The sequence below is a fragment of the Cucurbita moschata genome, unplaced genomic scaffold (assembly GCF_002738365.1).
Source record: "Cucurbita moschata cultivar Rifu unplaced genomic scaffold, Cmos_1.0 Cmo_Scf00014, whole genome shotgun sequence".
NCBI classification, from domain to species: Eukaryota; Viridiplantae; Streptophyta; class Magnoliopsida; order Cucurbitales; family Cucurbitaceae; genus Cucurbita; species Cucurbita moschata.
This window is the reverse complement of record NW_019268530.1, coordinates 3105264-3119230: the sequence shown is the minus strand read 5'-3', so window position 1 is coordinate 3119230 and position 13967 is coordinate 3105264. Positions and strand designations below refer to the sequence as shown.

The following is a 13967-nucleotide window of genomic DNA, read 5'->3' as shown; positions in this document are numbered from 1 at the left end:
GAGGGGTGTGTAGAACATAATGAAGATATTTTATAAGAGCATAAACGTGTGGCACCATAAAATGTTGACATGTGTAATGTAAGGTTGCCCAATGCAACTAAAAACAAAGGCAAACCCGAAAGGGAATTAGAAGATAACAACAAAAAAAGAGAGGATTGAGGTCGGAAGAAAGCCACCAATTTGGCATCCCAATGAAAACTCACAAACCACCACCAATCCATTACGCCAAGGCCAAGGAGATAGTAACGGGCAATGGGGGCCATTACGCCCAAAACATGATCGACCATCCCTTATATTTAATTCTTTTTTTAATCAACTATTTATTTATTTTTAATGCCGACCAAATCAATTATTTGAACCCTACTCTGTGGCGTTCGGTGTCCGTATTTACACGACTAAGATGTTTCGAATTATCCGATTCAAATTATTAATATTCGATTAAGTGATATCATTTTTTTTCTTTTTGTTTAAATTAAGTTGAATTATTGAGAAATCAATTCGAGTTTAGCGCATGGGATGAAAATATTTTGGTTGGATCAACCCGACTTGAAAATATAGTTTCCAACTGAAACCAACATCACTCTATCCTACTTTTACGAAAATTAAGAATGTTTGATGTTTCTTTTTTTTACATATATTAGTAATGTGGTGTGACTCATGATATTTTAGTTTCATGAGATTTTAATTCTTAATTGTCACGGCTCAAAATTTGAAGTTTAGAAAACCAAACGGCTTATGTAATGAAAACATGTATGAATGATGACAATGAAAATTTCAAAAGAAAATTTGTGCGATTTAAAATCAAAGGAAGAATGTTTACAAGTGTAATGTATGAGACTACTTACAAAGAACGGGATCAAGATACAAGAGTTACAAAGTATGACATCCTATGGCATGCAGACATACTAGACGTCTTAGGTCGACACCTCTCTAAGGTTGCAAAGTACCCGAGCACCCCATCGTCTCAACAACCAGCATCAACTACCTGAAAAACAATGAAATTTCTTCCGAGTTTCTTCGCGAAACTTGGGTGGATTCACCCTAGATCATCATATAGAAATTGATTTGGGCATTACATTTATATAATATGTATTTTGTATAAATAAGATTTTTTTTTAATATTTAAAGAAACGTACATCCAGAAAACCTTATTTGAGTGGCCAACCCAACACATCGCATCTATAAGGAGTCATTTCCATAGACATGGCCCTCATTTGTTCTTTTAGTTTAAAAAAAAAAAAAAAATGTTCTCTTAGTTAAAAAAATAAAAATAAAAAATCTATTTCTCTATCTTTATGCATTTCCCTCTTAATTGTTAAAACATCCTAAAAATCATATTTAATTACTATTTAGTCTTAAATTTTTTATTTCTCCCATTTAAGTTTTTACATACTTTTTAATAAAAAAATATATATTTATTAATAGGTTTAAAAATCCGCATCTTCAAAAGGCACATTCCATTGCATTTATGGCTAAAAAGATGCATTCTAATTTGATGTGCCATGGCAGAAGAAGACACGTTCCAATAGGGACAAAATAATAATAATAATAATAATATCACAAATTTTTCTTTAAATAGTTTCAAATTACTGGCTAGTTTTGGGGTTTATATGTGCTCCCGGTCCGATCTCTAATGAAGTCACTTTGACTACAGAACTATACCTATTTTTTAGAGCGAATACGATGATCGAACTGAGGACAACTCCTTTGACTATGGCTCTGTTTCTAGTTCGAGAGAAACCCTTATAATAATTTGAAATTTACAACAATGTCAGAAACTCTCTCAAAGAAGAGGTATAGATCTAAACACATCAATATGTAAATATCCAAGTAAAATGAAAATTTTGTAACTCAAAATACTAAGAAAATGGTGGGATGAACTCAAAGAATAAATGGTTTACCAAGTACCACATGAACCATTAGCACAGAACGAAAAGAGGATACAATTGAAGCAAAGAACAGAGATTAATATGATACAGAACTAATATTTATTATTCACAACTGAAAATCCTAAACTAAAACCACCATGAATTTAGTTCTCATAGTAAAACAAACAACACTCTGAGAATTATCACAGTTTTCATGACACAGAAAATACTTGCTTTGCTGCTGCTAGTGCTGGAAGGGATTTTGTTTACCCTTCATTGTGACTGCGAATGAAGATTTTGTTAGAATCCCACAACACTCTCATAACACCAATTTTTACCTCTGCCTCATGAAACGAGGTGCCCGTGGCATCGGACGGGTATGGAAGAACTGTGTTTTTATCAGCCTTCAATTCATCAACATCAACAACAAACGTTTCGAGTTCTTCCAAGTTTCTTCCGTACCATTTACCATGTACCTGATGCACTTTTCCTCTTGCTACCTCCTCCCCGAGCACGTCTACAAGCATGACATACCGACCAGGCTTGCAGTGAGCAAATTCTGTTGGACCAATGTCGAATTCAGTGGTTGAATTCTTAGAGTTGTTGGACGTATTAGTTCTAGAAGTCATTCTTCGATCTCGTCCTGTGTTAGGTACATGTTGTTTGTCTTCACAAGGACTATCAGGTGAGTCACAAGATCCAGCGGTTGGGCCCCCTTGCTTATCTGAATTTGCACTGTCAGCTTCTAAGGTTGCACGGATATCCCTAGCCGTGCGTGCTAGCCTCGCTTTCCTATTGTTCAGCCTGTTCACTCCATAAGTAAAGATCAATAAAAACACAGGCCAAGATGCTGAAACGCACAAGAGAGAGAGAGAGAGAGAGAGAGAGAGAGAGAGAGGTTGCTCACCAATTTTTAAGTTGAGCTGATGTAACCTCCGAACCCTGAGAAAGACAACATATAAATCACTTAACCAGGAAAATGTTATTGGCAATAAGAGAATGGAGTTTTAGATTAATTTGACATACATAACGAACTAATTCATCTGCCCAAAACTGGATTAAAGCTGGATTTCTCTGCATTTCAGGTTCATCCAAGAGGGCACTCTCAATCATCGTGATCTGCTTGTCGTTCATTACAGTACGTTTACGTTTTCTTCTATGCTTCTCTTCACTGTGAACATTTTCAACCTTCTCTTCCTCTAGATTTCCACTTTGTTCAATTTCTTTGGCATTCTCATTGGACTTGGAAGAATCAACAATGTCCATTGGCTGAATACTATTCCTTCCTCTAGCAGAATTTGTGTCAGATCCACTAGTTTCAACAGTCTGTATATCTCTCTCGTCCCCTTTTGGACCTCCAGATGCCTTTCTATCAGATTCATCCTCATCCTTAGTTTTAAGCCCATTCAACACAGCATCACCCTGATCACCTCGTTCAGTTTCAGCACAGTTTTCTGTTTCTTGACAAGCAGAAGTCTCGGACATTCCTTCTTCCTTCATATTACCATTTCCATTATCATGATGTGGAAGTTCTTTCCCTAAAGATGGCAAGCAGCCTTCCACACTTAGCGCATCCTATAAGAGATCAAATTTTCATACTTCATTACATAATAACATGTTCCCTACTATTTCAAATTATAGGTGGAAAATTATCAAATGTAGATTTGGAAAACTAGCAGCTAAAGTCAGGCACATACTTAGTGATCAACAACAATTAACATTTAGAAGCAAACATATTATTGATTAAGATCAATGCGCCATTTGACGTATACAAGGAAACATGATCATATATCACATGAAAAGAAAAAATTTAGAAATGAACTCACTCCCCAAACTAACAAGCCTACATTTCATTACCATCTGTGATTCTGCATCAAGTTTAATAGCTGAGATTTAAAAAAGATAAAACCTTCGAGGAACAAGCAATTATGAAATTGCTACCATTTTTTTCTTCTCATTTTTCTTTCCAGAAATATGAGTCAAACAGAAACTCAAAGCCATTGATACAATAAATAATTTCTCATTTTAACCACAATTCTTATAAGGAAATTTGAAAAAATTTTATCCAGCTCCCCCCACCTCACCAAAATCTTCCATTTCAGCCACATTTCTTTTGAAACCTTAGAAGGGTTTTAAACTACTCTCTCCTTCGCTCTTGTTCTTCCACTCTCCTGCCACTCCCCACCAAAAGCATGAACTGTAACAACCCATGCATAGGATTTAGATTAGGAATTGGAATCCGGATTTGGCGCCTGATGGCCCTAGCATTCCCCTAAATCCACTACAATATGGTCACGTTACTTAATCCTTGCTTTTAAGAGTGAAGACTATCCCCAAAAACTAGCATGAGTCTTTCCAGCATGTTTTGTCCTCACTCATATGCATCTTAAGAAAATTCTCAAGAGGTCACCATAACATATAATTGCTCCCAACAAAGCACGCTTAACTATGGAGTTTCTATGATTGAGCCACCGAAAAGGAAGGTACATGTCACTAATCCAAATCATTTGATTTCATCGGGGGACGCAAAACTAATTTCTTTCATTTACCTGTTTTCTGGGTTAGAAAACTTATCCCATGTCATCGACTCTTCAAATGTGAAATTAATTTGATCTCATAGGAGACATAAAACTAACTTCTTGCATTTACCTGATTAATGTTGTTAACACCCTGTAATCTCAGTAATGGTTTGTCTTATATTAAAGTGCAGATTTATGAATTAAATTTCTCGATCCATTGAACTAGATTCTTGATTAAAGTAGTAATTTCATAATTACATAATGAGTTTAAGTTTTAGTCTAAAAGATAATTAAATTATCCACTAAAATATTTTTTTCAAAAAAAAGAAATCCAATTAGAACTTGGACATGAAATTAGGAAATTATGAAATTCTATTGGGAGTTGGAAGTTGAATTTGACTCCTATTCAAATTAAATCTTCATAGTCTCCATAACGTTGAAAATGGCCGACATTTTAATGTTGTTTTCAAACATGGCAATATGGTCAAGAGGGTAGTAATATGTTCACAATTAAGATTTCATGACGATATGGCCAAAAAGAAAAGTTCGAATGATAAAAAAGTTGTAGGTTCCACGTGTTCTACATACCGAGTCTAAGAAAAAATCAGGTCGTTAAATTGGTATCAAAGTAAAGTTAAAAGGACAGTTTTGGTAATGTTCCCTTATTAAGTAGAAAGGTTAACAAACAGAATAACACAATAGCCCAAAGACCAAGTTAAACAGCTTTACCTGAACTCTATTTCCTTCAATTTCAGAACAAGTAATCGCTTTCTGTAATTGGTCATAGAACACTCTGCAAGAGAAAGTAGCTAATCACATAGACATTCAAGCAAAAGTGCATGATGGAAAGCAAGAGAATGCTATAAATTAATTGCAAAAATAGAGATAGTTGGTGTTCACTTTATGTGCATGGATAAATCATCATTGCCTCTGTGAAAGAGACCCAGAAAAATGTTTACCTACAGTATATGCTCATAAGAAGAAAATCTATCCCTTAAAACTGAGTCATATGTACACTTCCATTACACAACAAAATTCAAGAACTTCACAAAAACAATTATTTTATTTTAAAGGTCAAATATTACCAGGAGACCTACAAAGGATGAGAAGAGTATTAATGGTCGGTTTATTGCATGAATGCATATTTCAAAAAGAACCTGCTATGACTTCGGTAAGAATTTCCTTTTCTTTTGCAAGAAGAAAAGAAAAAAAAAGGATGTTGAATCTCCATAAAAGTACAAAAGTCAGTGGAAAGTGAACATCAATTCTCAAGTTTAAAGTTTCTGGAGCACATTGGATGACACCCCTGCAGTCGCCTATGGCTTCCAACTTCATCTTGATCTTGTGCCTCCATCAACTTTTGAAACTTTCCCTACCATCAATCTTGTGTCCCTTATCTTATTGGTCAATCTTACTTGAGGCTTTCCATTTATTACCCAAGCTTCATAACAGATTGATAATTAATAGTAACTCTAGCTAGTATTTGTTGCTTCTCTGAAATCAATCTCAAATGAGGGTCACCATACACTATTCCTAATGTTAAATAAAGGAAGTGTAAATGGTTGTCATAATTGATTATTTACTGAAATAGAGAAGACTAAACAAGGTAGATGGACATTAAAAAGCATAATATAACAAGGATGATTTGACTTTAGCAATGAAATTTGGTTGTCTCAGTGGAAAAATGCATCTCAAAAATTTGATGAAGATACAAGAATTAAGTTGGGAAAAAGCTAAAGATTTGAAAAGCAAACACAGAAATTGGAGGCAGAAAGGAGCATGGATATGTACAATCAGCAAAAATGAATAAACAGATACATAAGAGTTCACTGAAGAGTGCTGCCAGTGTAAGATGCTGTTAAGAATATCAATACGGATATATTGCGGATGTAATTAGGATAATATTATTAGCGGCATCACTGTAATCATATAGGAAGTTTGTAGGAGTAGATGGTTGTAAATAGGGGGAATTGTGGCAATGGCTATTGCCAGATTCTCTTTTAGATTACAGTACAATTTCAGTTTGTTATTTTGAGATTGTAATCCTAACAAATGCATGTTATTGTAGGCCAAAGTATTAAACTGTACATGTATACCCTTGTTCATGTAACATTTAAAAGTTAATTTGACAAATATTCCCTGTTCTCTTCAAAAGTAATTTTAATTATCATAAGTTGGCCAACATTTCATGAAGAAGAAGAATGTGGACGAGATTAAATCACCTTAAGAGCTGAACATCCTCTTCATTTAAAAAATTAGGAATTAAAGATTCTGCCTGGCTCAACAGTGAACCTGAACACATATAAGGCACTCATAAGCATGAACAAACAGTTGTAAATTGGACTACTTTTGAATGGACAAGTTAATAAAAACAAAAAGCACTGGAGTAGTACTTACGCAGATTCCTGCAAACATTGGCCGCTTTTGAACCGTCGGGGGTAACAGAAAGTCCAGGTAATGATTTGACAATATCCATTTTTAAACAGTCGACAAATCCATGAAGGAATAGATTTCTTTCCTGTTCTGTGGAAAAAATAAGATTATAAGAATATAGTTAAATACACTTGTGATTCCGAAGAATACATCGTCAGGAATGAAGAAATGATAAAGCATTAACCTTCACAGATGGTTGGAACGAAACAGTGGAGATTCGCAATTACTTTGACAAATAACGATGTTCTCTGATGTGCATAGGAAGCTGGGGCCATAGTGCTTGGAATCAAGGTAAAGTCCAAATTTTTTGGATGTAGAATGCCCAATGAAAAAAAATTATCCAAAACCCAGCCAACTGCTGCAAAAGAATCATATTCAAGAGTTGCATCTTCTTCCTTAACAGGGAGATCAGAAGAACACCAGCTGGATAGAAAATCTCCATGGGAGAGTGAAAACACTGCTGTCAAAACCTTAGTCTGGAACAACAAGCCAAAGCCACAGTTACCAAATGTTCAATGGATATGCTTCCAGGCATGCATATGGACCTTTGGACACTACATGCAGTAATTCATAGGCAGAACCGCTCTACAACGTTTATGCATAAAAGAAAAAACTGATGAAATTGAAGTTTCTATGATTTATGTAGATCGTTTAGTTTTTTATTTCTTTTTCCTTTTTTTCCCCTCTTTTTTGGGGCAAGAAACTGATAAGGGAACTTCATTAAGAACTCAAAAAAGGAAAGCCTAAGGGCAGGGGTACAGGTAACACCCCCAAGCACTATAACAAAAGCTATCAGATGAAATCTTTCCAGTTTGAAATAATCATGGAAAGACTAATTACAAACTGAATCTTTGTGATCTGCACAGCACCAAGAAGCCAAATTTTTGCAGATCATTTAATTATTTCCGTATGAATTAGAAACAGTAAGCTTATGATCATCCCAACAGGGTTATGGAACTGAAGAAGGAACACCAGTTTATAAACAAGGGCTTACAAAGTTAACGGTGATGTAAGATCGAAAATTGGAATCATCTGAGAAGATATCAGCCAGGCGCATAGCATTGAGTTGCAAAAACCCTATTGGGTACCTCTTTTCTGAACAAGAAGCTAAACTTTTGGAATCCCTACTAAGTGCATTCTTCAATAGCTCAAGAACCTGAATGATGAGAACAGTGTTACTGGATAGCTGTATCGTTGAAAGAGTTCTTTGAACGCATAAACCATGTAAATTTTATAGCAATAACAGTCATCTACAGGATGATAATGCATCGTCTAAAAAATGAAGTCCACAAAAATCAGTTGTAAAATGAGTTTTCATAAAAACTGACAAGGAGGTCTGCTTCACCAGGACCTAATAACAGAAGCTTCATTTTACTACGGTCTAGGCTAGTTTTACAAGGGGAATTGGTCACAATTGAAGTATGAATCTTAAAGTGGTAAATGATTCTCTCCATCTATAAATAATTATCACCTCAAAGAATTAAAAAGAAATTAACCTGTAATGCAACAGACTTTGCAAAATCTAAGCTTCTCGGAGTACTGGCAACTTCATCAAGATACGAAATACTTTCTGCTTCACATAGACTCAGAAGCTGCAAAAGGAAATTGAAAAGGATTAATCCATACTAATCCGAACACCATCAGTAGGAATGAAAAGGAAGCTCTAATAGAAACTGAAGCAATTATGATTTTGAGAAGTTATGATGTACATGCTTTATTTCGTGAACTTACAATTGAAAGAACTTTTGCTTTCAATCTAGATAAGGTAGCACTAACTCTAGAAGATTGAAGATGATGTTGTGCAACGTTTAAATTCAAGATGGCTCTAGCAAGAAACAGTACACCACCTTTACAACAAAGTTCCTGAAATAAAAAGAAGTCCACAATTAATTCAACGGTAAGCAGGATGTAACTTGATCAACTAGACTACTTGACAGTACCAAAAAATTGGCATAGTATTTGAATTTAAGCCATATTTAACAAGTAGGAGCAGTTTACAACAGTTTTTCCGTCTATGAAATATTTTGAACATTAACTGCTATGATATCAACCACTAAAATGCCCAAGACTAGCACTGTAACATATTAAACTACAGAAAATGTGGTAGTTGATGGCATGATAATGTAGCAACTAATTTCTTGTTATATTTTGTTTTCATCGAACTTCTAAATAAATGCATCTTATTTGAACCGTAAAGATACGCAAGGAAACATCATCTGAACTAGTCACTTCTCTGCAGCATACAACATAAAACTACCAAGTTTATAAACTACCAAGCATACAACATAAAACATAAAAATCCACATTAGCATTGTATTATAATTAAAATTGAGGAACATATTATTATAATTGAGTTTTAAAATTAAGAAAATAGTATTTGTATTTTGCCGTTAATGTTTTCAGTATCCTAAAGTTTTATTATAAATTATAAATTAATATGAACTTACAGTAAAAATTAGAAATATATTACTCATGTTTATTCCTTGCAAAGTCTGAATTTGCTATCTGTAATTTAAACAATATAAGAAAACAAAAATTTACATGAGTCATAGGACTTTTTGTGATTATATCAAGGACTATCGTCTACTCTTGAATACAAAGATACCACAAAATAACAGAAAGAAGAAATTTAATTATATCTAATTTGAAATTTTTATTTTGTTTATCATAATTGATGACAGGAATTTATTCTTTATATTTAATTCGTAATACATGTGAGAGACAATGACAAAAAAAGAAATATAATAAAATTCCGGCATGGTTGATAATTCATAATAATACATTAAATATTTCATAGCTTTTAATGATATATTTTGATTACAATACGAGAAATAAAAATTAATATATCATTATGCATGCAGTGAATTGTTTTTCTATGCATGTGAGAGAAAAACGACAAGCAAAACAAATCATTTGATTTCGATTATGGTTGATAATCTATTAACAAGCATCAAATATTTCATAATTTTTCTATTTAAAAATGTGAAATAGCTGCAACACGAGTAATTTAGTTACTAACTTTATGGCAATTGACATATACTTAAATTCTTAAACCGACGCATATAACACATTTTTTAAACTAGTGTGTGCATATGGAACCTTATTTCTCAATAGACGCTCACGGAACACTTTTTGTTGGCAAAGCGTCTGGAGAAACTGTAAAGAAGCTTCACACTGAAGGCATAGATAGTTAATTAGTTCTGCAATTGGAACTGTGCAAGTGGAATCAGAATTCTCAGCTGACAGCCTGAGGTCCAAAACTTTAACACTCTGGAAAACTGAAGCAAAAGCTGCCTCCATAAAAATGTCTACCTGTTAAGAATCTTCAAGATCAGCCTCACTTTGAACATTTAAATTATGACGGGAGACTGTTTCACCACGTAACTAAATCACATGTATGCACCCAAAATAAAAAATGTAAAATATGTGTACCTTAGGATGTGCAATCAATACATGAACAAGATCTTGCCACTGTGACGAGATGCATCCTGTTAATAGATAGAGACTACATGCAACCAGTGACGAATGTGCCACAGAAATGGCATCAGATTGGTAATTTTCCTGTTGAAGAGCAAATCAGTAAAAAGAAACTATAATGGCATGTCAACTTCAAAAGACAAAAATCTAGCCGAACCTGTTTGAAACCTCCAAGAACGATAAGCATATAAAACACTAGGTCAAGTAGCTGCTCAGACATTTTTACATCATCTAGCAAAATCTACAAATAATTCTTCATAGTGAGAATGTACAACCATAAGAACCAAAAGGTTTGGAGTAATAAATAAATTTAAATAAGAAAGAGATATAAGAGCATCATCTATCTTGAGCTTTATAGTCAAAGAAACACGCACCCTACTCCTGATAAAAAAAACACAAATATTCAAAATTGATAAATCTTAGTATTTCGTGTTTTTCTTGGTTTGAGAGAATCAAATTGTTTGGCGATCGAGCATGGTAAGTATTCGTTTTCAGTTAAGTTTTGAATGGTGTCTAGTGCAGAGGATTAGTTGTTATTTTCTTCTCTTTTGAAGCTTCATGCAGCTTGTTGGGCGAAGTTTGGGTTGTTTTGTCGGCCATTTTTGTGGTCTAGTTTGGCTTTTGGTGCTTTTAGTGTTCTCTTTTCATCATCTTTTGAGGGCTTTTCTCTATAGTTCAGATGTTTATATGTTTATTGTGGGTTGCTTTTGTTTTATTTGTCCGTTTTTGTTTTTGTCTCACTCCTTTGTGGAGTTTTATCCTTTGTACTCTCTTTTCATTTTATCAATTAAAATTTTGTTTCTAGTTCAAATAAAAAGTTCTCTTTTATCTCTTATAATTCAATTGAAAGGTAATTGATTCCAATTTTTCTTTGAGTTTATTCAAATTAACTCACGGGAGTTGGTCTTTGTGTTTGGAATGTCCACATGCCCAAAGGGTTGTCAAAGCTTCTTTTTAATGAGAAACATAGTTTTCATTGAGAATTGTGAAAGAATACAAAAGGGCATACATGAAGATAGTCCACTAAGGAGACAAACCAACTAACTATAAAAAATAAATCCAAAAAGATAAGACCCGGAAACAATCACAAAAATATTTGGTAAACGAATCCAAAGATAATCTTCACCCTCTAAAAATCTTATTATTTCTCTTAGGCCAAATGCCAAAAAACTGCAAATAAATAAATAACCAGTGCTTCAAAGGATTTGATCCTTATCTCAAATATGTAGAGACAAAAGAGCCTCATGGATCATAGATCAACAGCATCTACTGTCAGAAAGAAACCTCGAACAATTCCAAAAAGAGATCCCAAATCAAAGAAAAAACTGGGCATCTCCAAAAAATTAAGATTGAGATCCTCAGCCGTGTTTGTATAACAAATGCACCAATACAGCCCCAACATAAAGAACAAGTGCCTTTAGATAGGGTCCTAAACGTTAACCCTCCCAAGTAAAACCTACCAAGCAAAGAATTTGACTTCTTTGAAATTTTCATCTTCCAAAGAATTAGGAGCCCACAAACTGATATTCCTCCTTCTGAAACTAACTGGAAAAAATCCGTAGCCTAAAGATGTAGCAGACCAAGAGAAGGCTAGGAAGAACTACCCATAGGAGGCAAGACAAACATCACATAATGAAACCTCATTGAGGATAAATAATTTAAGCGAGGGAAAATGATACACAAAGGATTGTTACCAATCCTCCTAGAATAAAGTTTCTTACCAATCCCAATGGTGCAACTAACAAACTACCAAAAGATAAAAATAATAATAATAATAATAAAATTAAAATAATAAACCAGACGAGAGTTGGGTTTCTATACATGCCTTTCGACCCACTCAAAAGGATGGGAATCAGTACTTCCTCATAATAACCGTATGCCCAAGGACATCAAGCATATTCCTCTAAACAATTCCTTCCCCTTGCTTGTGAAAAGCCAACTCACTAATATTAGCATACTGATTCTTCTTTTGTGTGAGACAGAAAAAAACAAGGAAAATGTATATAATTTTTTATACATGAAAAAGATACAGTATTATGAATAATAAAATACTGAAAGTTTTAAAAAGAAATTAAAGCTTTTGTAAGAGATTGTTTAGAAAGTTGAGGGGTTTTGAAGAGTATTTTATATATATATATATAAAAATATTTCAAAAAAAATTAGTTAATTAATTAATTATATGAGACAATAAGGCCTATACACCTCGATCAAGACTAGAATTTAAGATCATAAAACCACTAAATGGAGGTAAAATACACACAAAAACCTTTAATAAACATGTCCATGAGTCCATCTTCAAAAAAAAATCATTCCAATCAAGAAGGTTCATGATGATCTCTCTCCTTCCCTCACTCTTCCTTATATCTTAATAATTCTTCCTTATATCTTAATAATTCTAAGGGCATCTTAATGATGGAAATCCAGACAACTCCTGAGACTAAGAAAAACAGTCGTCTTCAAATTGATAAGTCAAACAGTCGCAATAATACCTCCATGACAAAAGAATACAACTACATAATATGGACCCTGCTACTTTTCACTTAGTATCAGCTCGTCAACAACCAAATGAATAAGTGAATGTGTTGAACAATTATTCTAGGACTAAGTAATCCAATTAATTCTGGACCTCCAAGAAGATAAGAGTTAGTAAACACATCTTTTAGGGACAAACGGAAACGTCAAGTACCAAAGAATTAGGTCACATTTTAAAGCCACAACCAACCTGCTCAAGTTTAGCATGTCGAGGTGCTAAATCACATAGGGAATGCAAGAGCCGCACACCACATAGTAGATATTTGAACAACGCCTCATCTCGGTCAGATGACATAAGAACAGCCATGAGGTGCAAAGGAAGGAAGCATGCAAGCTTTTCTACGTCAATCTGAAACCAGTGTGATGCACAATATCATACGTCGATAAGAAAAGGTATTAACTAATTAGTATGTCAAAAAGACACATAAAAAAAAATATATATCTCACCGTCATCTGCATGTTGCTTTCAGATGAGTAGTGTATTGCAAAATTCTCAGAGTCCCTCAATAGTTTACTAAGTTCCTGAGAACTTAATTTATTTAATTCCTTCACCGCTGACATTAAGTCAATGGCCTGTTCATTGATAAGATAAAATTACTTCATACTGACAAAGGGAAAACAGACCATTGTACTAACAAATCATGTGCAACTTAAAATCAATTTGCATTAGTTAGTTAAAGATCAACCCAATCTCTAATTAAAAGAGAAAATAGCTGCCATCGTAATTCAGGACAGAATTCTTACTTGTGTGACATTGAAATATGATTCCTCCTTAAATTGCCTCATCCTTGAAAACTTAGGTCTGGGAAGCATGAGAATGAACACAAAAACAGATAGAGCATAAATCAGGAAGATGTAGCATATAAAGTAAACTTCTCTAATTTTACGACTGTTTTCAAAGAAACTTATGTATCAAACAGTAGACAACAGTAATGCAGAAACCCCAGAATCCAAATATAAGTTAGAACAAAAATAAAACATGTAAAAAGTGAACTTCTAGACAAGAAAACCAAACCCCCCCCCCCCCCCCCCCCCCCCCCCCCCCCCCCCCCCCCCCCCCCCCCCCCCCCCCCCCCCCCCCCCCCCCCCCCCCCCCCCCCCCCCCCCCCCCCCCCCCCCCCCCCCCCCCCCCCCCCCC

General features: G+C 34.5%; 1 protein-coding gene across 1 annotated transcript in view; it reads right to left on the bottom strand.

The window, feature by feature from the left end:
* Positions 1-1922: 1922 nt before the first annotated feature.
* The window catches only part of LOC111452606 (nodulin homeobox), a 12826-nt gene continuing 781 nt past the window's right edge, over positions 1923-13967 (bottom strand). Inside the window, exons 2-17 of the mRNA XM_023093409.1 lie at positions 13574-13631; positions 13277-13402; positions 13020-13178; positions 10455-10538; positions 10253-10381; positions 9920-10132; positions 8552-8683; positions 8317-8412; positions 7815-7976; positions 7005-7296; positions 6785-6910; positions 6610-6679; positions 5117-5180; positions 2895-3443; positions 2776-2810; positions 1923-2672 (exon numbers count right to left, since the gene is read on the bottom strand). Coding sequence (XP_022949177.1) covers positions 2135-2672; positions 2776-2810; positions 2895-3443; positions 5117-5180; positions 6610-6679; positions 6785-6910; positions 7005-7296; positions 7815-7976; positions 8317-8412; positions 8552-8683; positions 9920-10132; positions 10253-10381; positions 10455-10538; positions 13020-13178; positions 13277-13402; positions 13574-13615 — 2817 coding nt within the window. The 5' untranslated portion in view covers positions 13616-13631 and the 3' untranslated portion in view covers positions 1923-2134. The remainder of the gene's footprint in view (positions 2673-2775; positions 2811-2894; positions 3444-5116; positions 5181-6609; positions 6680-6784; positions 6911-7004; positions 7297-7814; positions 7977-8316; positions 8413-8551; positions 8684-9919; positions 10133-10252; positions 10382-10454; positions 10539-13019; positions 13179-13276; positions 13403-13573; positions 13632-13967) is intronic.